This window comes from Chamaea fasciata, unplaced genomic scaffold (genome assembly GCF_029207755.1).
Source record: "Chamaea fasciata isolate MVZ Bird 193981 ecotype frontalis unplaced genomic scaffold, bChaFas1.0.hap1 SCAF_15, whole genome shotgun sequence".
Taxonomy (NCBI): Eukaryota; Metazoa; Chordata; class Aves; order Passeriformes; family Sylviidae; genus Chamaea; species Chamaea fasciata.
In genome coordinates, this window is record NW_027094100.1 from 10,040,146 (window position 1) to 10,066,268 (window position 26,123).

Genomic DNA, 26,123 nt, shown 5'->3' on the forward strand with positions numbered 1-26,123 from the left:
GAGAGTTGTAAACACCCTGCAGACATGGTTTGGATCTTACTGTTATGGTACCACATACAGTTGTACTTTCTCTTAACCTATAGGGGTATTTAACATATAGCGTTGTTTTCTGGGGCTACTTTTTGTTTTCTGTAAGAGCCAAATGATGAGTGACACGTAAATCCAGACTAGGCAGGCTCTCTGGTCCACCAGACTCATGCTGCTCCTACTGTTGTTGCATTTGCTGGATTTTAAATGGGCTGGATGCTGCCACTGGAGAATCCCTCTCTCCTGGGAAGGAGCTGGTGTTCTCTGCTGACCCAGGAGGAAACAGTTCAGGCAATGGGAGTCATGAAGAGAGCTGGCTGTGGAATCTGTTTGTGTTGGACTCTGAAGGGTCTCGCACAGTGGGATAAATTAAATCCACTCCCTTTCTGCTTTCATTTGTGCTGCAGTGATGAGGTTGTGGAGGCACAATGACACCTGTCCTAGCTCTTCTTCTGATGCTGGGAAACACCAGCCCATGCCCAGACTTAGTTTCTGTGCATTTGAAAATAATTTGGACAGGGGGAAGCTGGGCTCTGTGTTCACCTAATCCTCTCTTTTGCTGCATTTCCATGTTTATTTGTACAGTCTGACCTGTGTTTGTACATGCAGAGCAGAGAGCACAAGGTGTTCACCCCTATGATAAAGTGTGCATCCTCTCAGGTTTAAAGCACTTGGAAGTTACTACTACCTTTAAGATGGCAGAAATGTGAATATATAATGGATTAAATCTTTCCTCCCAAAGGTTTGCAAATACCTAGACATGCCATAAACCAAATGAAAGTACCAGCATTCCTCCCCTGTTTTGGATGGTTACAATAATAGATAACAGGCTGCAGCATGATCTGGCCTAATGTTTTGACCCTGAAGGGTCCTTGTTTGAGTCTGAACAAACATTTTAATTGAAGTATCTGCTCCAGGTCTTAGAAAGACCCTTTAGGGTCAAAAAATACCGTAAGAGCAAGCTTCTACTTGTGCAGATGCACAGCAAACATTCCAGTGTAACTTTTTTGTTATTTTGCAGCAGTGGTTAATTTCAGTTGACACATGTGATGTTTCAGGGATGCAAGAGTAATTTTCAGTATTCCTTGTTAGCTAAAACCTTTACTAAGATTGACATGACAGTCTTAAATATTCCCAGTGCAGAGTGACTAACTGCAGCCTTGTTATTAAGCCAGCCTCCAAGTGATTTTGTAGGAAACACATTTAATATCAAAAAGTTATATATAGTTATTAAAAAACACAGACAGGCTACAGGTATGTGTGTGATGTGTAAACTGACCACACTGCCAGCAGGAGAAAAAGCTGGGACAAAGAACCTAAATACAGATCACAGTATCTGTGTGAGAAAAATCTTCCCTCCTGCTGTACTGCCTCTCCTGTCCTTCCAATAGATATTACAATTACACTGTCTTAATTATTCCACTGTTAAGAAAGTGTAAATAAATATTTCTACAGTACAGTGTAATTACTTATATGTATCTTATTTATTTATTTATTCCCAGAGAAATAGGATGATTCAGTGGTGAGATAGTTATTTTAATGATCATTCCACCCACTGCAGTTACTAAAGGGTTTTGTGCTCCCCAGAGTCCAGCTTGTGACAGAGCTCAGCCTCCATCTCCTGCTTCTGACAGGACTGTCTGACTCTGTCAGTGTTTCTAGGATTTTATTTGTTTGTTTGTATGCTTGGCATTTTTGTACTACTACATTTGTATTTTTAATATACCTAGTGAAGAACTGTTATTCCTATTCCCATATCTTTGCCTGAAAGCCCCTAATTGCAAAATTATAATAATTTGGAGGGAGGGGGTTTACATTCTCCATTCCAAGGGAAGCTCCAGCTTTCCCTGGCAGACACCTGTCTTTTTAAACCAAGACACACTATTTCTGTACTAATAATCTGCAAGACAAGGGTACCAAATCCTCGCTTTGAGATGATACTCTCCTCCAGCCCACTGGAGACTCCAAGTCAGGAGAAACTCACCGGTGATGTAGCACGTGACCCGGCGGTTCTGCTCAGAGATGTCGGCGTCGACGGTGCTCAGGGTGACAACGACCTGCCCAGGCTCCGCGTTCTCAATGACCGACCCCTTGTAGAAATCCGAGGTGAACTGCGGGGCGTTGTCATTTTCATCAGAGACAGTGACCTCCACCAGGGTTTGGGAAGAGAGCTGGACCTTCCTGCCATGGTCAGTGGCCACCACATAGAAGCGATAGATCTCCTGGTCTTCGCAGTCCAGCTCTTTCAGGGTGGTGATCCATCCGCTCTCACCGTCAATGGTGAACAGCCCGCGGAGGCTGCCAGATTCTGATTCCAGACTGTAGGTCACCTGCCCATCACTTCCCATGTCCTGGTCATTAGCTGTCACTTGAATGACTGTGGTTCCTGAAGGCATGTTCTCCATGACAAAAGCTCTGTAGGGATCTGCCTCAAAAACAGGTCTGTTGTCATTCACGTCCTGCACTTGGATATTCACAGAGACCAGAGAGACCAGCTCAGTCTCCAGATGTGAGCAGTGAGCCATGACATCAACCTGGTACCACTTGGTGGTCTCATGATCTATAGGTTTTTTGACTTTCAAAGCTCCTGTTTGTTCGTCCAGTGTGAACACCTCGTCCTTGTTACTTTCTGTAGTGGTTCCCTTTACCAGGCTGTATATAATGGGATCCTCTGCAAAAGCTTTGACTGACCCTATTTCTGACCCCTCTGGAAGATCCTCAGAGGCAGAGAATGTATAAAGGGGCTCAGAAAACCTTGGCAACGTCACCTCCCTGGGGACAATCTGGAGATTCACTGGAACAAGGGAGTTCCAGTGCGGGGGTCTGCCGTCTTCAGCTTTCACCTTGAAGTTAAAGGCTCTGTTTTCTAAACCAATAAGGCTTTCCTTGACCTTAACAACCCCAGTGGCAGCATTGATCTCAACAAGGTCTTCTGCCACATCTTCCACAGAGTCAACAGAGTAAATGACATCTGCATTTGCACCTTCATCAGCATCATAAGCCAGTACCTGGATGACAGGGGAGCCTTTGCTGACATTGGACTGGATGGACAGTGTGTATTCAGAGGCTTTGAATAGAGGCGGGTTGTCATTCTCATCTGTAAGGATTATTTTGACAGTGCAAAAGGCCACCTTCCCACCCCCGTCCTTGGCCATGACTTTAATGGCAATGACTCTCTCTGTGGAATTTTCCCTGTCCAGTTTTTGCAGTGTGGCAATACAGCCTTTATTGTCTATGGAGAACTTCTCATGGGCGAGTTTATTTATGATGGTGTAGTCTATGGTGCCATATGGGCCACCATCAGGGTCAATAGCCAGCAGCTCAATCACTTTAGTTCCTATCTCAGCATTTTCTGCCAGCTCTGCCTCGTACACATTCTGCTGGAAAGAGGGGCTGTATTTGTTGGCATTTGTGGTGTTGATATACACAGGTACAGTGCTCTTGAAAACTCCATCTGAAGCAGAAACTCTGAGATTGTAAAATGGCTCCAAGTCCTTTTTGCAGCGGTTGAACATGGATATTATCCCAGAAGTGCTGTTGATGGCAAAATGCCTATTGTCATTACCCGAGAGGATCACGTATTCCAGCCGGGTGGTGTCTCCACTGTCGGGGTCCAGGGCCTGGACTTTGATCACGATGTGCCCACATGTAGCCATTTCACTGACCTTGGCTTCATACTGAAGCTGGCTGAACTCAGGGGGGTTGTCATTGATGTCTGTCACATTTACAATCACCAGGGCATCGCTGCTGAGTGGAGGCACCCCATGATCTGCAGCTCGGACTTTCATGCGGAACTGTTGATTTGTTTCATAATCAAGTGCCTGAGCTGTTGTTATTTGCCCTGTGCTGGCATCAATATTAAAGAACTTGGCAGCATCTGAACCATCATCCATGATCTGATAGGAGACCACTTTGTTTCTGCCCGAATCCTTATCAGAGGCAAAGAGCTGGACAACAGGGGTCTGTGGTGGCAAACTCTCTGAGACAGATGCTGTGTAAATGATCTGAGAAAACACAGGAGGGTTGTCATTAATGTCCTCTACCTCCACCTCTACTCTGGCTTCTGAGAAGGATCCGAGGGCTGTGTCTGTGGCTCTAACACTGAATGTGTGTTTTGTCTCTAGCTCATAGTCCAGCTGCCCTGTGACAGTGAGGACACCAGTTTTGAAGTCGGTGTTGAAGAGTTTCAGGGAATCTTCTTCCACAATGTTGTAGATGAGGCGCAAGCCTTCAGGGCTGCGGGCCTGGATGTGGAGGATAGATGTGTATGGGGGGATGTTTTCTGGCACCTTCACTCGGTAGTACAAACTTTGGAACAGAGGGTTGGATCTGTTCCTCACACTGATCACAACCTCCTCTTCAGCATGCAGGGGAGGCTCTCCTTTGTCCTTAGCAATGACCCGGAGGTTGTACTTATTTAGAGCTTGATAATCAAGAGGCCTCTTAAGGGAGATGTCTCCTAGGTAAGGATCAATCCAAAAGTATTTGTATTCCTCTGCAAATGAGTAGGTAACAGCTCCATTAGCCCCTATGTCTTTGTCTGTTGCTGACACCTGAAAAAGGACATCCCCTGGCTCTGTGCCATCCTGCACCGAGGCGTAGTATGGCACATTCTCAAACTGCGGGGGGTTGTCATTGACATCCTCTACATAAACTCTGACTGTGGCCTGGGACACTCTTGGTGGCTTCCTGTTGTCCTTCACTTCCACAGCTACCTCATGCATGTCTTGCATTTCGCGGTCAAATTTCACACCCTTGGTCTGAAGAACCCCAGAGGCTTGGATCATTTTGAACCTTTCCTTTTCATTCAAAAGTGAATAGGAAAGGGGTTCATTTAGCTGATACCCTTTGACCCCAAGAATAGTTAGAGTCTTCTCATCTGTTGAGTTCTCCATCACAGTTGCTGTATACATGTCTTGATCAAATTTCAGGCTGGTACCTTGTGCCCGAGTTAAATTTAGCCTCACCAGAGCAGTACTCTTATACAAGCCATCACCAGCTCTGACTGTGAGCTCTCGGTAACTTCTCAGGCCAGTAGTGTTAAGAATGGAGATGAGACCAGTTAGTGGATGGATATGGAAAGCATTATCAAGGTTCCCTTCCACGATGCTGTAGGTCACCTCCGAATCTGCATCTTTTGCCTGCACTGACAAAAGCTCCATCCCTGCGTGGGCAGGTAGCAGGACAGAAATGTCGTAAGTGTCTCTGAGAAAGACTGGAGGTGAATCATTGACATCTTTAACGTGGATTGTGACCTTGGCAGGCTTGGATGCGAACAAGCTGGGACTTCCACTGTCGTGCACATGTACGCTGAAATGGAAAACTGGGGTGAGCTCATAGTCTATATCAGCACGAGTGGTCAGCGTCCCTGTGCTGGGGTCCACTGTGAAATATTTCTGTGCCTCTGGTTCCAAAATCTCATAGACCAGCAAAGCATTGGAGTCTTGATCAGCATCTGTTGCACAGGTCACAAGGGGAGCATTGCTTTCATCCAGAACCATGCTTTGTGATGGGGCATTCTCCATGATCCAGCCAACGAAGGAAGGCTTAACAAAGACAGGCACATTGTCATTCTCATCTATGACATAGATGAGCACCACAGCGTCCATAAATGCTCCAGCCATGTTGGTACCACGGACCTTCAACTGGTAAAAAGACACCTGCTCAAAATCTAAGCTCTTCTGAGTGGAAATAAGGCCTGACTGATAGTTCATGGAGAACACTCCATCTCCATTTCCATCTTTTATTTCATAGCTGACTGGTGACAAGCTTATGGCCGAAACCTGGATCAGAGGAGAGCCAACAGCAGTGGATTCACTGATCTCTGTGATGTATTCAGTCTCTGGAAATTTTGGAGGGGTTCGATCCGAGGGTCTAATGTGGACATGTACTGTAGCAGAATCTTTAAGCTGAGGAAACCCCTGATCTTCTGCCTTTACAATAAGAGTAAATCGCTCCTGCCTGGATGGGTCCAGTTTCTGGGCAACTGTAACAATTCCAGAATATGGGTTGATGCTAAAGAAGCCTTCCCCATTACCTGCAAGAAAAGAAATTACAGAGTGAAGAATGCAGACACCTTACTGGTCTTTGTTTTCTGAAACTCTTTTTCATATATTCTCCTGTTTGCAGACCTGATTAACATCTGTTTCTTTTACTAGGAGAAAATAATTAATTTCTAAATAATTTTAAGAACAAATGAACCCACTGAGATCTGTGAGCTAACATTTGAATCAATCAAAATGTAAATTGGCGATAAACACCCTTCTAATTTAAGCATATTTAGTGGTGGCAGAGCATGTGCTTGAAGCTTTTGCCTCATGTGCAGAACATGGTAGCACAGACAGTACTAGTTCCTTCAAGCCCTGTCATGCTTGTAATTACCAATACTTCAGGAGCAATTAAATTCCTCAGTCCTTGATCTAAATTGCAGTGAGAAAGATGAAGCAAAGGATGGCTTGTCTCCTGCGAAGAGTTTACAGGCTAAATAGACCGTGTGGCACAGACATAAATACTCAAGTTTTAACCTTTATAGTGAATGATAAAATATTTGCCCACTGACCATGAATGACTCAAAACCACCACCAGTCAATGCAGAGAGGGTTCTCACCATTCCTTGAGGATGTGTTTCTTGGTATAAATAGTGGAATGATGATGACTCCTGTGGGAATTGGGACTACTTTTGCCTAACAGCTGGATAGTTCCCATGGACAAAGAGGAGCAGATTTTAGGTTGTTCTAACTCGTCCAGTCACAATTTTTCTTAGACCAGTGACTCAACATTAAGCAGCCTTCTTAAGAAAAGATGCTAATATTCTGTACTATGGAAATTACCTACTCACTCTGGATTTTTTCTGGGTAGGAAGAAAATCACATTTTAGAACAGTACAGCCCTAGAAAAAGCTGGTGCACCAGTTAGAGCACAGTAATGCAGGTATGATCATAACCTAAATTGTCTCGTTTGCATGGCTCTTACCTGCCTGAAGGGAGTAGTGGATTTCAGCATTAGCTCCCTGGTCCTGATCAAGAGCTCTGACTTGTATGACCTCTGTGCCCACCACTGCTGAGTCCAGCACTTCTGCTTCGTAGTGGATGCTGCTGAACTGGGGAGGGTGAAGGTTGCAGCTGTCCACGTGGACGATGACTCGGACAAAGTTCCGCTTGATGGGGACCTCCTGGTCTCGAACCTGAATGGCAGAGAGAGAGAGCAGGAACAGTCACACCCAGGGACAAGCCAGCCTTGCCTGCACCATCTTCCAAGGAAATCACCAGAGGTGCGTGTTTTGCAATAGTACCAACCCCCTGGCTGGAAATGAGCCTGGAAGTTTCAGCAGCAAAGCTCAGCCTTGAATTTGAAACCAAACATTAACTATTACACATTGTGCTTCCTTTTGTAAGAATCCAGTGGCCCTCCAAAGAAGGTGGTTAGAGGAATGCAGGGTGTTAACTACATTTAGCCATACAGTTAACACCCTGCTTTCCTCTTCCCTATTGTTCCAGACAAATCCTCCCTCGAAGGCTAGAACCGCTTTAATTTCTCCAGTGACCCATATATCCCAGCCAAGCTGGTGGACTCAGCAGGGTTTGGTTAGGACTCACCATCACTGTGAGGGTGTGCTGAGGCATGGGCTGGGAGCTGAAGCCTTCTGCTGTTGTGAGGACTCCATTGCCTGGATCCAGCTGGAAAAGTCTTGTGCTTTTGGGGTCCACACTGCCATGGATGGTGTAGATGAGCCCCTTTCCTTTGTCCTTGTCTGTTGCACTGACTCGAAGGATTTCTCTCCCTGAGGGGGTATCTTCAGGAATCCTCACCTCGTAATGGCTCTCAAGAAACTGGGGCCGGTGCTGGTTGATGTCAATCACGTGGATAAATGCCTGTGGGGGAGACAGCACAGTGAGGGCAGCAACTGGACATGCAGCCATGTAAAATCTCAGCTACCAATCCTCGGGCATTGACATACTCTGAGTGCTGTAACCATCACAGTTTTCCAACTCTTGGAGCTTTGCCATCCATGATGACCGGGAGCCCTTTTGTCCTTCATTCCAAGGAACTCCTGCTGTGCCTTCTCCTTTTGTGTTTTTCAGTTTGCTTCCTCTCGTTTTTTAAAGCCTCTCCAGACTGGCAAGGCATTCAGAGTGAACGTGCCTGCACTTGGCACACGGGGAAACAATCACAGCCTGCCATGGAAAGCAGCAGCAGCTCAGCCGTGGTGCCAGCTTTGCTGCTGGCTGGTGCCTACACAGCAACCCCCATTATTTACTCAACAGAAAGCTGACAGAAGGGGATGTTTGGTAAAAGAAGGGAGGGGTTGGCCTATATCAAGAGCAGCAAGTGTGTGGAGAAGCAAAATTTCTGTTCTACCCTTTTTAGCCAAGTTTTGCTCTCTGCATTTAACAGCGCACGCCAGCAATCCTGGATCCTGCCGGGGAAGTCACTGCTTTCTCCTGTGTGGTCTCCTATCCCGGCTGTCCTGACCCTCCCACTGATGTGATTCCTGCATCTTAGGAAGTCCCAACCAAGTGTTATAATTTGCTTCCTTTAGCAAACCTGAGCATGCCATGGGGGTTTTACACGAGCAGGTTTCTTGACATCTGCTAGAGGCCTTGAGTGCCAAAATAAACGTAGGGATGAGATGCAAGGTGGCAGGTAATGAACACTAGGCAAGGTGGGGCTTTGTTTGTTTATTTGGAACAATACTTGAAGGTAGTTGAGACAAATGGCCATCGTTAGCATCACGTTTCACAGGAATGGTGGAGTTCCTCACTCATCATCCCCCACTGTGAATTCCACATGATAAGCATCACTGACAGGTGACTCACGTCCTAGACCTTCCTGTGCATCGAGGGCTGGATTTTTGGCTGCTTCTTATGTGTGGAGAGAATGACTAGTGAAAGATCATGCCCTGAACACTCCTCCACAGGATAGGTAAAGATGGGCAAAATCTCATCATTTTAAGCTGTGGCTCAGGGACGTGCCTGAGAGTGAAGTGCCTCCTTTTACCAGCACTTAGTTTATGTGGCAGCTCAGAGCCCACAGCATCTCTGTAGTTGCCTCACTCACTCCCTGGGCCTGACCTCACCTCTTGCAGATGGATTTGTGCTGGCTGTACCTGGGCTAGCCTATCCCAGGAACAACCCTTGACACGGGAACACAGACCCGAGCCTGACCTAACTGTGCACACACTTCCCTTAAGATGTTGTCCCAGATGCGCTGTAATTCAGCCTGAGCAGCTGAGACTAAGATGAGGTCTGAGTGTGTGAACTGCCACCTCAGTTTGGCTGGTGGTGTAGGTGTGTCCTTGTGTGCTGCCTAGGGTCAACAGAAAACACCCAGGCTTTCCTACACAGTAGCAGGGAGACCCAAAACAGGGACATATTTGTGCACAGGTGACAGATGGGGATGGAAGTGCTGGGAGAGGCCATGCTGGGGCTGAGGCCAGTATGCCTTTCTTGGCACCTCATCCTCCCTGCAATGTCACATCTTGCCACAGCTTTCAGTGCTGCTAGTGTTTACTGACTTGAGTTCTCTGCAAATGAGAAACTGGGGAATGGGAAAGAAAGGAAGTCTTTTCTTCATACTTTGCATCTCTCTTTGATCTTCAACTATGTTTCCAACAGCACAAAAACAATCTTAGCTTGGTATAAGGTCACTGTGTAATGGAGGATCACAGTGTAAGGAGACTCCTGTGCCTGGCACCTGATCCAGGGCTCAGCAGACTCAGAGGAAAGGTTCCCTTTGGCATATGCTCCCTCTCAGTGGGATCTCCACTAAAGAAAAAATATTACCTGGGTTTTGATCGTACTGGACCCATCAGTGACTTCTACTGTCAGATTATAGCTTGACTTCTTCCTTGCATCCAGGGGTCTTGCAATGACCATGCTGCCTGTACTCTTTTCAATGTCAAAATCCATGTCATCATCACCACCTGGGAAAAGGGGGAGACAAAAAAGGGAAACAGGAGGGCACTTACAGTCAGCTAGATTGGGGACAGTGCCACAGGAAAAGTTTCTCCCAAATCTGGAAACTCAAAACAACATGTGATAGATGCACACAGGAGATAGGGAGGACAAGGCAAAGCTGGACAAAGAAATAATAACAGATAGTAACAAAGGAGTGTGAAAAGGAAGGTGAGGGGAATTAGAGAAAATGAGGAGGAGCAGAGAAGGGGAAAGGATGCATTTATGCATGCCACGTCCTGGCTAGATTGGCAACAGGCACATTTGAGCATTGACTTATTTGGCACAAGGTTTCCAGCCATGCACCATCACTGGCTTAGCATGGATCAGGGATGTGCTGGGTAGAACAGGGCTCCTGCTGGCTTCTGATTCAAGGTCACACTGGGGGCATATCAGCAATGGTCCTCATCACCATGGCTGGGGGCCTGTGGGCTACCTGAATTCCCAACACTCCAACAGTTGGGGAGGCAGACGGTGCTTCCAGGGTGAGCAGAGCCTGTTGCCTCCAACCCAGATGGCTGAGAATTGCCAGGAACAGCAGGCCTGAGCAGCTCAGCAGCAGAAGGCTGTCCCTCACCCTACTGCTGCTCAGCCCTGGCATGGCAGCTCCTTTCTCATGCCTCGCTTGCTGGGACCTGTTGGGTCCCTCTTGCACATTTAACCCTGCAAAGCTGCTCTGTGATATGGAGAAGCTGAAAGAGTTTTTCTGTAATTTATCTCAGGTCTCAACTTCTTCCCTCCTGGCTACTGGATGCTCTGGATGCTGCTTTATTCTATTATCAGCTGGTAAAATCTTTGTTGGTTGTAAAATTACATATCTTCCCTTGCTGGAGGAATGCAGGGCTCACCAGCCATCTGGACCACTGCTCTCCTCCTGGGAAGGAGACAGAAAGAAGTAGAGACAAAGAGACCCATTGATGTCTTTCCTTGAGAAAAGAGAGAAAAGCTTCCTGTGCACAATGCCTAATGGAAAGAAGCAGAAAAGGAAAGAGATGAAGAGTGACGTTGCTTTGTCAGAGTTTTTGCAGACTCCATCAATCCCAGTGACAGAATGTTTGTGGTGTGGGAAATGTGGAACTTTGAATGAGGCACCAAAGGCTCCTGGATCTCTGCATCACCCCCGTGGTTGCCAGCTACTGTGAGGCTTTCCTTCCCTTGCAGAGAAAATAGAATCCTGTCCTTTTCCACCAGGATCAAAACCAAGAGAGCCTTCAGCATCACTTGGAGCTCTAGGAACTGGGAAAGATGAGGTCAAGCTATGCTCCAGCGCTCAGCAGGGAAATGATGGAATAGCATTCAGGGGAATACATTGTTAATTCTGCAGACCCAAGTAGACACTACTAATGCCAGATAAACCTTTCACTGATATTGTCTTGCTCCTTGTAGTGGTGTATCTCTTGTTGCTTAATTGTATATCCACCATTATCCTTGCCCTAACACAGTAAGGGGAAAAACTATTTGCTTGCCCAATTTAGGCTTTGTCTGACAAGGGCAGGCCCTGCAGGCAGTACCAGGGAAAGGCTGTGTAAGGTAGATTGGGGCACCACTTCAAAACATCAAATTACATGAGCGCAATTGGCCCTCATTGGTAGGACCAGTTCTGCACACGCTGCCTGGAGAGTCCCCTGGGGTGACAGCCCACGTCCCCTCTGAATTGTGTACCTGAGAGCAGGCCCTGGAGTTCCACATTCCATGTGATGGATGTGGATGATGTGATTCTTAATCACCCCTGGGATGTGGTGAGGAGGAAGGAAGAGCCCCACAAGTTAGGGCAGACCAGGTCTTTGAGAAATGCTTGCTTCTCAGTTCCCTACTCAAGACTCAACATGGAGGGAGAATCGGGGGCTATCTGTAACACTCAGCCACACACCTGGATCCTTGCAGGCAGTTCTAACAAAACCAACAGTGTCACTTGATTCCCAGGAGGAGCTGGCACTGGCATGCCCTGCCTCTAGTGCGACATCGGAGAACACCTCAAACACAGGCAAGTTCCAGACTGTCATTAAGAAAGCATGTTGGGTAATTGCACTTGACACTGGAGGCCTTGGATGGGCAGCTTTGTCTAATGGCTGTTTAAACCTTCTGGTGCCTGTGAGAAAGCTTTCCCCACAGCTCACCTACACCTAAAGCAAACAACCCCATTAGCTGAGGCATGCGAGCGCTGAAAGCCAAGGGAGCCGGAGCAAACGCTCCCAGACACGGCTGCCCTGCTCTGGTTCCTGCGTCTCACCTGTTATATTGAACCACACTTGGCTGGGGCCCATCTCAATGCTGATCACTCCCACCATGTGGTTCACAGGGTCTGTCTCCATCACGGCGAAGTTGAAGTGGGGCTCATCAAAAGCCAGTGGCTCTGAGGAAGGGCTGGGCCGGGCGACCCAGCTGATGTGCAGCCTCACGTGGGAGGAGAGCGGGGGGCTGCCACCATCTGTGGCCTTGACCTGCAGAGAAAGGCATATGCAGGCAGGGAGAAAGCTGAGTTAGCTCATGGGAACTCCATGGAAAGCTCCTTCTCCCACCCACCAGGAGTTTCAGCTCCCAGCGTGCCCAAAATCCCATGAAACAAGTCTTGAGCCAGTGGTCCATGCTCTGGCTGCTTCCAAGGCAGAGCCATACAACCCAAATTCCTCTTTACAGTCAAGTAAATCTGCCAAGCTGTATCCATAGCAGAGACCTGCATCACAAGTCTTGTTGCAAGGACTCACAGATTGTGGGAATGCTTTGAACCTATGTCCAAGCTCCATGGCCTGATCAGAATGCCATATAAGGGCATGATGGAACCCAAAGACTGTTCAGGTTTGGGTCCACATCCGTATGGGATCATGGATCACTGTATTCCTCTCTGAAGGTAGGTTGGACAGTTAATTTGAAATTTATTGTCCATTTTTAGTAGCTTCCTACCTTCTGCATTTCTTATCATTCCCTCCCACTTTCTCGCCCTCTTAACACATTTGCCTTATTCAAGCTCTCCTCCTCTCCACTGCTGCATTTTCTCCATCTCTTTCCTTTTATCTTTTCTGTTTCTGAACCCTTTTCTCTCTTCCCCTCTCCACCTGCCTCTTCCCACCAGCTCTTTGTGCTTCCCTCTCCTCTCACCGTGAGTATGTTGTATTCAGAAGCAGGAAAAGCCTTCCTGGAGAAGACTGTGCCAGTAGTGGGGTTGATGGTGAATATCCCCTCCTCCTCCTCCTCGATGGTGTAGGTGATCTGGCTGTTCTGGCCCTGGTCACGGTCGGAGGCGATCAGCCTGTAGACGGGCAGTGGGGTCTCCGAGGCCTCTCTCTCGGGGAGCTGCACCATGAACAGCTTGTGGGGGAAGCTGGGAGGGCTGTCGTTGGCATCCAGGACTTGGATCACGACTCTGCTGGTGGACTTCAGGGCTGGCTCTCCGTTGTCAGAGACAGCCACCTGTCAGCAGGCAAAGGGAGTAGGTGACAGGGCTCCTAGGTGTGACCTAGAGTGTCACCAGCCAGCCTCCATCCTGGTGGGCAATGACTCAGCTAGGGGTTTTTGTGTGGGTCTGCATTTGTAGATCAACATTTTCAAAGGCACTGCTCCTCTCTGCAGGACAAAGCCTGGTGGCTGTAGCTGGCACAGTGCAGGGTCTGTCCATGCACAGGGGGATGAGTTTGCAGGGCTCCTGCCTCCAGCTGCCCTGGGTCAGGCTGGTCATTAGAGAACACACATCTGAAAACATTTGTATTGCAATGGCTTGGCGAGATACCAGCCATCCTCACCCTGCCCTGCCTGTGCATGCTTCTAGCATGTTGCATTGCAGAGAGAAATGATGGACCCTGATAGACTCAAAAACCTCCAGATCCCTCTGATGGGAATACTCATAGCTGTGAGCAGCTGAGGATGGGGGCTGGTGACCAAAGCTACACAGTAATATCTGATACAATGAGATAAATGAGAGTGGATTTCTCTGGCTTGTTCTTTCCCTCATAATGTAGAAACCATCCTGCTAGAGGACAGTTCCAGTCCTCTTCCTGCATTCCCACAGCTTCCAGAACAGAACTTTTGCTCCAGTCTTCAGCAAGAAAAAAATAAACCCCACAGTACTGCTGCAGCTGTCTCTTGGGTTAAGACATCCCATTTAATTAAGTTTCCCAGCAGTTGGGAGCTGATGGGATGAGATTCTTTCTCTGTGCTCCAACTTGCAAGGAAAGCTCTTTGAGGACTTAATACACTTGTAGGTAAATAAAGCTAATTACAATCATCATTACCCACCTCTAGGATATGTTCAGCCTTGTATTCTCGATCCAGCTGCCGTGAAGTCGTGGAAATCAGACCTGCCAAGAAAGAAACCCTTTGAGCTCCAAGACTCAGCATGCAAAGAAAGCCAGGGATGATCAGATCCCTGAGTGCCCAAGATCAGCCTGCCCACCTCCCCTGTTTCAGGTTCCCTTTGTGATCAGAGGAGAAAGACAGATACCCCCAGAGGGTAACCCATCCCCTCCCAGCGTGAATCCCGCTGTGGAGGTGTTGCTGCTGCTTTCTGATCACAGAGACCATGGAGGAGGGGGAACACCTACCAGATGCCTGCATCAGTTGAGGGTTGGCAAGGCATTAGGTGAGAAAAGCTGCAGGACCACGAAAACAAAAATTTTCTTATGCCTCTAAGTAAGAAACATTCTGCATGTGCTGGCACAAGTCTGGCCTCTTAACAAGTCTCTTAACAAGTCTCTACTCCTGTTTTCCCTGTGCTGAGCCTTGCTGTTTGTAATTTACAGTGTTTTGACAAAAGTTTGTCTTGGGAAATACCCTCTCCTCAACTGCTAGAACAAATGCATTCGGGCTAAAAATAAGGTACACAGTCAAAAATAATGTTGGTATATTATTTAAGCCTTGCTGAGACACAGAATGAGTGCTCCAACAGTTCCAAGATTTGAGGGATTTCTGAAAAATACACAGTAGTTTAACCACAGGGAATAGGCTGGATGCAGGAGGGAAGAATTGTGGCTATAATAAACTAGAGCTGAAACAAAATCATCATAATTGCCTCTTTTCGGCCTGTCCATGACTGAGCTGAGTAGATGCAAGCGTGGAAAGGATGGAGTTGAGGCTTCTGTTTCCATGTCTGGTTTCATAACAGCCCTTGCTGAGTGCCTCAACTCTTCACTTTTGGAGAAAAGCAGCTCTAGATCATTTTTGCAAATGGTGGAAATTGTATATGTAATGTTTGACCTCCTGAAAGTCAAGAAGGCTGACACATGTGAGTGTTTTTGTCCACTCCCAGTTATCAAGGTCTCCCTCTTGCCTGAGAAGGGAAGTTCCGCTTTTTCACACCAATGAAAGGCAGGGTGAATTCTCCTGAGCACAGCAGGCAGTGACACAGGCTCATGCTACCCTGGGAAATGCATTGCATGGGATGCCATGTGCATGTGCAGTGGTGTGAGCATGTGCCCTTGCGTGTCCTGAAAGTCATGTAAATCCTGGCTGCATGAACCCATCTCAACTCTCATTTCTGGTGCAAAGCCAGAAAGCTTTAATTAAAAGTATTGTCTTCAGCTGTACCATACTTTTTGTCTATGTCTGTCTGAGCATGACAGGCAGGAGGAAATTTCAGATGGCTGCAGGAAACACGAGGCAGGTGAAGGAGGGAGCAAGGAGCAGCTGCTTGGAACGTGACTACTGTTCACCGCTCCCACTTATTCTCAGGGATCATTCACATTTGGCACCAGCCATGGGACTAAACATTTATTTGATGCCTTTACAATCATAAATCAACACTCCTTAATGTGTTATGACAAGATGGCTTGAAAAACTCTGCTTGCTTTTCTGTCATATTGGTTTTTTTCTCTCCCTAACCATCCTTTTAACATCTCAGCAGGTGAAGAGGACTCAGCAGAGAGCCCACTGGCTGGGGAGCTTTTAAAATTTTCCTAAGTTAGTGAGAGACTGTAGGGGTCCATTAGCAGCAAAACTCATGGAAATACTCTCCTAATGGGGGCCTGGAGAAGGAATTGCAGCAGCAGCTCACGGAGATCTCTGATGCTTCTGTCCTCACTGCCAATAGGTTGGCAGAATTCCAGTCACCATAGGGAATGCCTCATAATTTTGGCCTAAAAAGCCCAGAGGACACACAGATATTGACAACAGAGCTGCCTGACACCCATGTGCACCCTGGGGACGTTTCTGGTTTATAAGATTGCAAAATCCTGTGCAGCAGACTAACACCTTGTTTGCACTGGATTATTGCACACCAGCTGATGGAAGGGAACTCAACCACTCTGAAGTGACTATCTGGATTTGCCTGGCCACACCCTGAAATTCTTCCATGACTTAATGAAAAAAATGAAAGAAAGCAGGATCATAGCTCAGCTTGCTAGTGCTGGAGAAGGAGGACTGTAGTGAAGGCAGATGAATTGGAATTTAATGACACCCTTGAATGTCTGTACCACTGAAAATGCTCATAACTCCTGAGGAGTAAGAGCTCACTCTGCTCTCTGTCACATAACCTGTACTGTATCCCAGCTGGGAGTCTCACCAGATGGATTTTTTTGGGGTTTATCTTCACATCTGCTGAGCCACAAGGCAAAGGGTTGGCTTCTCCTCCTGACCCCAGGCAAACTCTGTCCCTTACTCCATGCCCAACCACAGCTCCTGCTTCCCCCCTCTGGAGCCAGTTACCACTCTGCCCTGGGATCTGAAAGCCCTTGTGGTTAATTAATTAGGGTTAATCACCCTAATTCCCGTTTGGAGCCTGGGTGCTGGGCTGAGATGCACAGACTGACAGCAGCGTTCACACGGAGCACCCGCAGGTGGGAGATGGACACTGCACACGATTCCTGAGAGAAGCCAGCAGGAATTAATGCACATTTTCATTTGCTGCTGCTTGGTTATACACCCTGCGAGGCCAGAGGGCTACAATGGCAGTGGAAGCTGTTATTAAAGGGGAACTGCCATCAGCATTTGTGGCCTGGAGACACAGTTCCCTGGTTCTTTCTGCTGCCCACTACAAGGCCTGGGAAGTTCCTGCTTAGTTTTAATGAGTGTTTTGTGTGTGCATGTGCATGTGTGTGAGTTATCAGTACCCTGCCCTGCTGGAAAACCCCATCCAGCCTGTCCCATGGGATGTGTGATGGAGTTGAGTGGGTGTCCTTTATTTGTGTTCTTGAATGAGGCCCTGAAGGTTTCTCCTGAATCCTACAGGGACTGAACAAAACTGTCAAAGGTCCCAATTGCACCTGGCCAGTTAGCCAAGCTCTGCATCCAAACAAAGGTCCAGAAACAATGTCTTCTGTTGCCTGCATGCAGGCAGGCATAGACTGTGCTCCAGCAGCCTGTCCACACACAGCAATGAGAAAGGATTGTCTGCCTCTCTCCTGCTGGCTGCCTGCAAAGGGCAGAGAGGAAGGCTGGTCATGTTGGAACAAGAGCACCAAAATTACCAGGGCATTGCTGTCAGGGAACAAAAAAAAATAATAACTTCTGCTGGCAAGAACAGGGCTGGGGTGGAGGTTTCTGGCCCCCTGCCCTTGCTGCAGGGGGGAAAATCTAAGATAGTTAAAATAGCCAGAATCAGGTTTGCAGGCACTTAGGCTTTCACAAGAGCTTGAACAGGGAAGAGGTGGTTCTCCTGAAATCCTCTTTCTCTTGTCTCACTTCTGCTTCCCTTTAACCTTTTTTCCTTCTCCTCCTACCACCCCACCTCTTTTTCCGACCCTGCTGTGCACTACTCCACACTCAGCAGCGTGTTATATTGATTTGGGGAGCAGCCATGCCACCATTCCTCGGGCCTAAAGAGTAGGATGTCCTTCCTTGTAGAGAAATTGGAACCACAGGCATCCTGGGGAAGCCAATGGACACTGACACAGCAGAAGAAACACCAGAAGAACAAGCACTAGATAAGAGCTGGAGACAAACAATCCAAACTAAAAGGATTCTCCAAACATTCAGCAGGATGAATGGCTTCATCCTGACTCTTCCTGCCACATCCTCCCTGTTCCTTCTGGTCCTGTCTGGACTCGAACCCCCCTCATATCAAACCCTGAACAAAATAAGCTGAAAACTTTTCCAGCAGAAGAATACCCCAAACCCTACTATCTGCCCATCTCTCTGTGTAGCTATCTATCCCTGTCTCCCACAAACACTGCTCCATGCCAGCTGCCAGGCTGGGCTGGAGAGATTCCATTGCTGATGGCACAGAGCTTTCATCTCGGTGCACAGTTTTGTTCCCTCTTCTCATTAGCCTTTCATGTATTTCCCCCCTTTTTCTCCACCCTCTTTAGAGAACAGAGAGCTCAAAGATCTTAGAGCCTTTCCTGTGATAGTTTGGGAGTGCTGGAGGAGCCCAGGACAGTTATCATGGCTGCTCCTGGTCCCCCTGCAAGGCCTCTGGAGAAGGCAAGGGGCCTTGCTGGTTGTGTCTCCACTGGCCAATCCACCCCAGGTCAAGGTACTGACTCCAACACACAACCAAAAACCCAATTAGGGTACTTGCAGTAGTGTGTCACTCTGCCCTAAATGGTTATCCAGGGCTATTCTGCAGGGTTATTATGGGTGTAGATACACGTGTTTTAGCAGTACATCAGGACCTTAATTCCAATCAGGACATGGGATGGGAACAAGCTTCCTCCTCCTCCTTCTCCTCCTCCTCTTCTCCCTTTGCCAAGAGGTCACTACCAGGAAGGTCCTATCTAGGAGACACCCAGACTGACCTCTGGCCCTCTTGTGCTCTGGCTTATTTCAGTGCCAGTGTGACTTATTTGTCTGTCCTTTGATAACAATGACCATGTGGGATAGGCACAAAGGAGATGTCTTCATCACAGTCTTCTGCCCTGCAGTGGGATAACTCTTTTTTTTTTTTTTTTTTTTTTAATACAATCCTGCACTAATGGGGATGACCAGCAGTTCATCTTAGAGTGTTGCACTACCAAGTTGAGGCCAAAGATTATTATTTTATTCTACTTAATATTGCCACTAGCCTGCAGAATGAAAATACCACTGGGTTTCCAATAAGCTGCCTAGTGCCCTGACCGTTAGACAAGCTGTGATATCCCTTCTGGCAGCAGCAGCAAATGACTTCTCTTTAGATACTGTAAACATGAGGGTATAACCGCTCAGTTTATGCCAACGTTCACAAGTAATTGTAGATTCCTTTGGGTGACATGCAAGTAAAATAATGGATAACTGAATCCTCATCAGGCTTGGGAACAGGACCTTAAACAACCTCCAAGCTTGGGGTTTAAAGACAAGACTTCCAGCAACTGTCCAAGAGATAAGATCAGCCCATGGGTTTCTTCCAGAACTGACAAACTTATCACTCTTCTCATGCAAATCACCTGAGTACAGCGAGAGATGGGGAGGAGATGACTCATACCTGGGAGAGCTTTTTTTGTCTAAAATGGGATGGGTTGGCTTAGAGGTGAGGTGTCTCATTGGCAAACATTTGGACTTTGCCAGAGTCACTAATTTTGCCATGGAACATGACAGCCCTGGAACATGACTTCGCAGGGCTGCACTCATGGGGCTGAAAGCTCTCCCTGCAGAAAAATGGCTGAATTTCCTGCAGGGTGCATGGCTGCTCAGCTGAAGAGGGGAGTCAGTTAAGTGTCCTGATACTGTTCCACATCCCATCAAAAAGGCAGTGCTTTTATGCAACCGGGCTTCTGAAGGAACATTTCTGCAGAACCAACCCTGCATTGTGCAAGCCGTCCTGGGGCTGGGTTGTGCATAGCTGTTTGGATTATGTGGGAAAGTTGGATGCAGAGCAATGCCCTGACCAGGCTAAAAGGCTTCTGGCAGCACAGACAGCTACAGCTGTGGGCAGCAGTGGTCACAGTTAGCTGACATCTCCAGGTGCATTTATACAGTGCCACGTAAATATACCCTGTGAGGTTCTTGTGACAAAAAGATTTTAGTATTTCATAATAATAATTTATTTCTTTCTTCCATTCCCCTCCTAGCCAGCTGTAGAGAACTGCCAGAGAGCCATTACACCACGTAGCTGAGAGCAGCTCTAGCCTTTTTCAATACATCCAGCTCCTCATCCGAGAGCAAGCTTCCATCCCGCTGCAGCAGCTGAACTGCTTTTATCATCTCCAGGAGATCAAAGTCATGTAATTAATCCTCTCCCATACTCAGGCTCTGTGCCCTCCCTTCCCTCTTCTCCCAGGAGCTGATGGCATGAAGGGCTCGGCACAGCTTTCCTTGCCAGACTGGCCCAATGTCAGCTCTGCTGGGATGGTTTGAGGAAGCTGTTTACACAAAACATCAGCGGGTTTTTGATGGCTCTGAAAGATCTGGTAAATAATCCTGAGATGAAAGATATAGTCTAGGAAGATGGCAGAAGAGGCTTACTACACTTACTACATTAATAGTGCTGGAGAATGGGTGGAGCCTTTAAATGCAGTGGAATTCGTTTTTGTTAATCCTGCCTGGGTCTGTGTCAGGAACAGTCACCTCCAGAAGGGTGTTCCTTGGCTCAGGCTGTGCAACAGGGCAGTTGTTTATAAGGCGGAAGATTAAAAGCAACTGTTCAGGGCTTTGAAAGCAGCACATTTGTGTCATTCTAAGAGCCATCTGGATGCAAATCGCAGCCCTCAGGTTGAGGGTTTCAATCCTCAGACTCCCCACAGAGTGAATTTGGAGTCTGGGACTTTTGCAGCAGGAGGAAGGTGTGACAAAGGCAGCTATGTGGGCTGTTTATACTGAATATGTAACATCTTCTGGGCACTTGGAAGCCTCAAAAACAGATGCTGAGCTGGGTCAGTCTTACCTGTAATGAGGTTAATGGTGAAGAGTCCTTGAGGATTTCCAGTTAGGATGTGAAAAGTTAGTTTTCCCTCTGAGCTGGAGTCTGGATCGAAGGCATCAAGCTGAAGGACAGATGTGTTTGGTGGGGAATTCTCCATCACAGAAGCATAAAAGACAGGTCTGGACATCTGAGGTGGGTTGTCATTGGTATCAGTGACTTCAATATAAATTTCAGTCACAGAAGACAGAGGAATTGTTCCCAGGTCAAGGGCTAGAACAGTCAGCCAGTAGTGAGATGTTCCCTCCCGGTCGAGTGATCCCATGGTCCGTATGACGCCTGGGAGAAGGACAGAGTGTTTGTGAGGGATTTAAGAAACTCAGACTGCACAGTCCTTGAGACAGAGCAGTCTCAAGTCTGCTCCCTGCTCTTTGCAGCACACACAGACTCTCGCACCCACCTTGCGTGGCTGTGAGATTGTGTGGAAGGTGAGGGCTTGCTTCTGCTGAGGTTAATTTTTGGTACACTAGTGAAAGAGAAGACCTCAGTATTTTGGGGGAGGACAGACAGTGATTTGCTGTTGTTTTAAGGAGAAAACCCCCTGTTTGTTCCTACCTAGATCCAGGGATAGACTTAGTAAATCCCTGCACAATCAAGAAAGGCCTGAATGCACAGAACATTGTAAACAGCCAGGCCAAACACAGCAGGCAGTTTAAGCCTTCAAGGTTCACTATTAAATGAAGATGTCCTTACCTGTGTCCTTTTCGATGTGGAAGATGGACAGGCCAGTGCCCTCTCGGAGGAAATACTGAACCTCTCCATCTTTGCCCCTGTCGATGTCCTTTGCTGTGACCATCATAACCGACGTGCCCTTAGGGCTGTTCTCCTGCACCCAGCCTTTGAAGACAAAGGAGGCAAAGCGTGGTGGGTTCAAGTTCTCGTTGACATCCATGACGTTCACTTGCAGGTGGCAGAGGGAAGAGCGAGAGAAGGGCTTCCCACCATCACTGACCTGCACGGTTAGATTGTAAGAGTCCCTCTTCTCATAGTCCAGCTCCTTCTCCAAACGGAGCGCCCCGCTCAGCTTATCCACATGAAACATCATCTCCTCATTGTTAACGAGACTGTACCTCACCTCCCCCCCAGAGCCAGCATCAGGGTCAAAAGCCTCCAGAAAGAGGACAATGGTCCCCACGGGCAGGTCTTCGGGGACCTTCACGCTGTTGAAGGCTGGGAGGCACTGTGGAGTGTTGTCGTTCACATCCTCCAGAGTCACAACGAGGTCGGCAACAGAGAATAGCTGGAAGCCTGATTTGGGCTGGTCCCTAGCTTCTATTTTCAGCACATAGCAAGGCCACAATTCTCTATCTAGAGCACCTGTCACCGTCACTTCTCCAGTGACACTGTTAATGGCAAACTTCTCCGTGGGGGTTAGGAGGGAGTATTTTACTCTCCCATTGTCATCTGTATCAGCATCTTCTGCTTTCAGTTGAGCTATTGTTGTCCCTGCTGCTACATGTTCTGGTATTGCCACCCAATAGGCACCTTGAGGGAATTTAGGAGTATTATCATTGGTATCCAACACATTCACAGCCAACAGTTTCCAAGATGATTTCTGTGGTGTGCCAAGGTCGTACACAGTAATATTAAGAATGTAGAAGCTGGTTTGTTCATGATCTAAAGGAGAAAGGACTTGAAGAAGACCCAGTTCCAGGTCAATTGTAAAGCAGCTGTCATCATTTCCATCTGAGATCACATAGACCAATTTTCCATTAAAACCGGTGTCAGGATCAATGGCTGAAAGGTCAGCAATAGTTGAGTTTATGGAAACAGTCTCCATGATATCAATAGATCGTGGAAAGCTGTCATCAAACTTAGGAGCATTATGGTTTATAAGATGCAAGTTCAGAGATGTTTCATCATCCTGCCCATGGCCTTGGGACTGAGACTCAATGGAGTGTATGATGCTTGCTGTCAGTTGCTTCAAGACTCCCGTTTCCTCACACTGCATTTTGACGGGGAGACCTTGGCTGACCACAGTGATGTTTACAGATGTTGGCAAAGCATAGTTCTCTCCATCTGTTGCAGTTATTTTCAAAGAGTAGAAAAGTGGCTGTTCAGAAGGAAGATCTCGCAGAGATATTCGAAGGGATATTACTCCAGAGATGGGATTCAGTTCAAAATGCTGTAACTCGTTGCCAGACTTGATTTCGTATTTGATATGCTGCAACTCATCACTGTCGATTGCAGAGACCGTGGCCACAGGGCTCCCAACTGGAAAGTCCCGTGGGATGGTGCCACTGCAGCTTGCCTTCTCAAACACAGGAGCGTTGTCATTGACATTGCTCAGCGTGAGGGAGACGTACACCTCTGTCTCGTGGCGGAAGGGTGAGCCCCAGTCTGACGCCCACACTCGCAGGTGGTACCACCTCTGCATCAGCTCATAGTCCATCGACTTGGAGGTGGAAATGACACCAGAATAGGGGTCGATGACAAAGGGAACTGATTTCTGGTTGGCTATGCTGTAGGTGACAAAGCCATTGTCTCCTTTATCTTCATCTGTAGCCCTTACTGTTAAGACACTGGTACCAGGAGGAACATTCTCATCAAAGGCCCCATGGTACGAAGACTGAGTAAAACTTGGAGCGTGATTGTTGCAATCAGTGATGTCAACAATAACAGTCGTGGATGTGTGACTGTTACTGGTTGTAACTTCAAGCTCAAAACTGGACTGCTCATGGAAGGCCATTGCTCTGACCGTAGTTATCAGTCCAGTGTGAGGATTGATCTTAAAGCTTGTGCTGTCAGGAGTAGGTCTCAAAATGTATTTAAGATTTGGGAAAACTGGGGCGATCTTCACCATAACGACTTGGCTTCCAGCTGGGGAAAATTCACTAAGCTGGACCCGGTACACTTCTTTCTCAAACCTGGCAGAAACATACTTAGAGGGAGGTATGTGGACAACTCTGACAGGAGAGAACAGTGGTGGTTTGCTCTTATCCTTGACTTGCACACTGAGGTTGAAACCAAATGGGTAAAGTAACCAGTTTACCTCTTTGTTTGACACAATCATGAACTCAGTGCTCCCAAAGTAGGATCTGATGGCTCTGAAATGTCTTCCCGGATCTCCATCCACAAACTCAACTGAATCAATCCCTGCTTCTGAGTCACCACTTTCTACAGAAAGAGTTGCATAGATAAAGTCTTCATCTGAATCAGGTGATGTCACCTTCACCGAGGAGATAGAGGGGGGTTTCCTGGCAGATGGCTCCACTTGGATTGTGAGACTAGCCAAGTTCCCAAAGCCATTCCCCTCCGTGATCTTTCTCATTCTGTCCACAGCCAAAACCTGCAGGTTATGCCTGCCTCGATGGGTGCTGTTCAGCCTGCCTGTGACCATAACTGCCCCCGTGGTGGGGTGCACAGTGAATAGGTTGGACTTGGTGTTGAGGGCATAGTAGAACTCAGCGTTCTGGCCAGCATCAGCGTCAGTGGCACTGAGCGTGCTGACCACAGTTTTTAGAGGAGTGTCTTCTCTGATGGACACTTTGTAGGAGGGGGGTGAAAAGAGAGGTTTCAAGTCATTTCTGTCCAGAATATGGATCAAGACTTTGGCCCAGGCTTCATAGGCAAAGGTGCTCTCTGTGGCCTTGATTATCAACATGTAACTGTCTTTGACCTCACGGTTTAAAAGTGCTGTGTTGCTGCTCCTGGTTCTTATTCTCAAGAAGCAGAAATCCCCGATCACGTGCTCTTCTGTTTTAAACAGACCAGTGTTGTCCCCAGAAGCTATTCTGTACCTGATGTCCCACTCAGGGTCTCCCTTGTAAATACCCATTTTGACATAGCTCTCCACGTAGGTCTTGGGGGCTGAATTCTCGTAGATGGTGGCATTGTAGAAGAAGTGGGTGAAGTGTAGAGGGGAAGTGCTGCCCTTCTCACAGCTCGTCTTGTGGAGCACACAGTGCATCAGGAAAACAGCAACACTCAGGAAGTGACTCCTGATGGAGACTTCCATGGTGCGGTGTCTCCTTGAACCCTGCAGGAGTCAAAGAAAGAATGTTGGTAATTTTCATCAAGGTCAGCGTGTTACAGAAAAAGGCCTGCAAGGGCTCAGCCTCACGTCCCTGCTCTGTCTGTCCTGACCTTTATTGATACAATTGTTAGCTCAGCTCTTCTTCTCTCTGTCCCAATAAGAGATCAGTCCTCCCACATCCCGATGCTGGCTCAGATTTCTTCACTTTCTCTACTTCAGTTTCTGCCTTTACAGAGGGCAAAATATGCAAAGTCATGAAACATGCTCTGATCAGGCTGACTTGCTACTCCGTGGACAATCTTGCTCTCCCTTCATTCTGCCTTCTCCTAAGTCAAACAGCAAATCTGAATTCTCCACCCCCAATCCAAACTCCCTCTTGTTTTGTTTATCCAGCCTCCCTTCTCCATCTTAACTCCTCTCTCCACTGAAGTTTCTGCAAAGTATCTTCAAGAGTCAAAATACAAACTGATTTGCATGCCTCTCTGCTGTTTGTCTTCCCTCTTCTCTCCCTGTGCTACAGGATGTGTTGTCCTTCCCCAGCAATGATGGGGAACACATGACATGTTGCATCAATTCCTTCTGAATGTGCAGCTCCACGATGTGGCCTTTCCAGCATCTTTCACTCAGTTTCTAGTCAACCTCTGAATTAGAATTCTTCTAATTCACAGGCCTGACCCTGCTGCCTCCTCTGTTGACTGAAGGAGCACATTTCCAGCACAACATTTTGCCCATGTCACCCTCACCCCTTGAGTAATCTCTCTGGTTCCTGCCTTCTCACAGCAAAGCCCCAGGGTCAGGATTCCTGTGGAATTCCTGCCATCCATGACCACTCGCCATCAGCTTCCTTCTCCAACAAGCCCCGAGCAGCTGCGGCTCCACGGCTCATCTCTGTGAGCAAGGTGTATCAAAGCAGGAACTGGGGAGCACACATGTGATTAGCAGGGATGTAACTTTATTAGGGAGCTTTGCAGAGCTTGTTAAAGGATCAAGGCCTGTTCTTTTCAAAAGCTAAGTGCATGCTGCTGTGTGTGCAGTTAGGGGTTGAAACCAGGGATAAGCTAAATATAGGTGCATATATTTCCCCTAGATATCCTAGGAGATCTTTATCTAGAACTGTTTCTTCCTGTTTTAAATTTAAATTATATATCAAGTACCTGCCAGTCATTTGGCACATTCCTAATTTAAACAGGGAAGACTTGTTTTTCCAGACACTTTTTCAAGACTCATCTCTTTAAGAACCAGAACTAGTTCAATTTGTAACTCAAGTTGAATGTTAGGAGCAAATTGTTAGAGCCCAACTAACAGTATGTGTCATACACTCTCACTGAGGTATCTAATTACCAATAAATACAAAGCTGTCAATTTCATATTTGCTTCAAATCCTTTTCTCCTTGGTAAGTAGACGCCA

At 47.3% G+C, this 26,123-nt stretch overlaps 1 protein-coding gene across 1 annotated transcript in view; it reads right to left on the minus strand.

The window, feature by feature from the left end:
- Nucleotides 1-24,697, minus strand: part of FAT2 (FAT atypical cadherin 2) — a 45,386-nt gene extending 20,689 nt beyond the window's left edge. The window contains exons 1-9 of the mRNA XM_066197450.1: nucleotides 21,433-24,697; nucleotides 20,704-21,018; nucleotides 14,211-14,272; nucleotides 13,077-13,388; nucleotides 12,211-12,421; nucleotides 9,810-9,949; nucleotides 7,623-7,898; nucleotides 7,000-7,210; nucleotides 2,012-6,064 (exon numbers count right to left, since the gene is read on the minus strand). Of these exons, the coding sequence (XP_066053547.1) occupies nucleotides 2,012-6,064; nucleotides 7,000-7,210; nucleotides 7,623-7,898; nucleotides 9,810-9,949; nucleotides 12,211-12,421; nucleotides 13,077-13,388; nucleotides 14,211-14,272; nucleotides 20,704-21,018; nucleotides 21,433-24,697 (8,845 nt within the window). The remainder of the gene's footprint in view (nucleotides 1-2,011; nucleotides 6,065-6,999; nucleotides 7,211-7,622; nucleotides 7,899-9,809; nucleotides 9,950-12,210; nucleotides 12,422-13,076; nucleotides 13,389-14,210; nucleotides 14,273-20,703; nucleotides 21,019-21,432) is intronic.
- Between the last annotated feature and the right edge of the window lie 1,426 nt (nucleotides 24,698-26,123).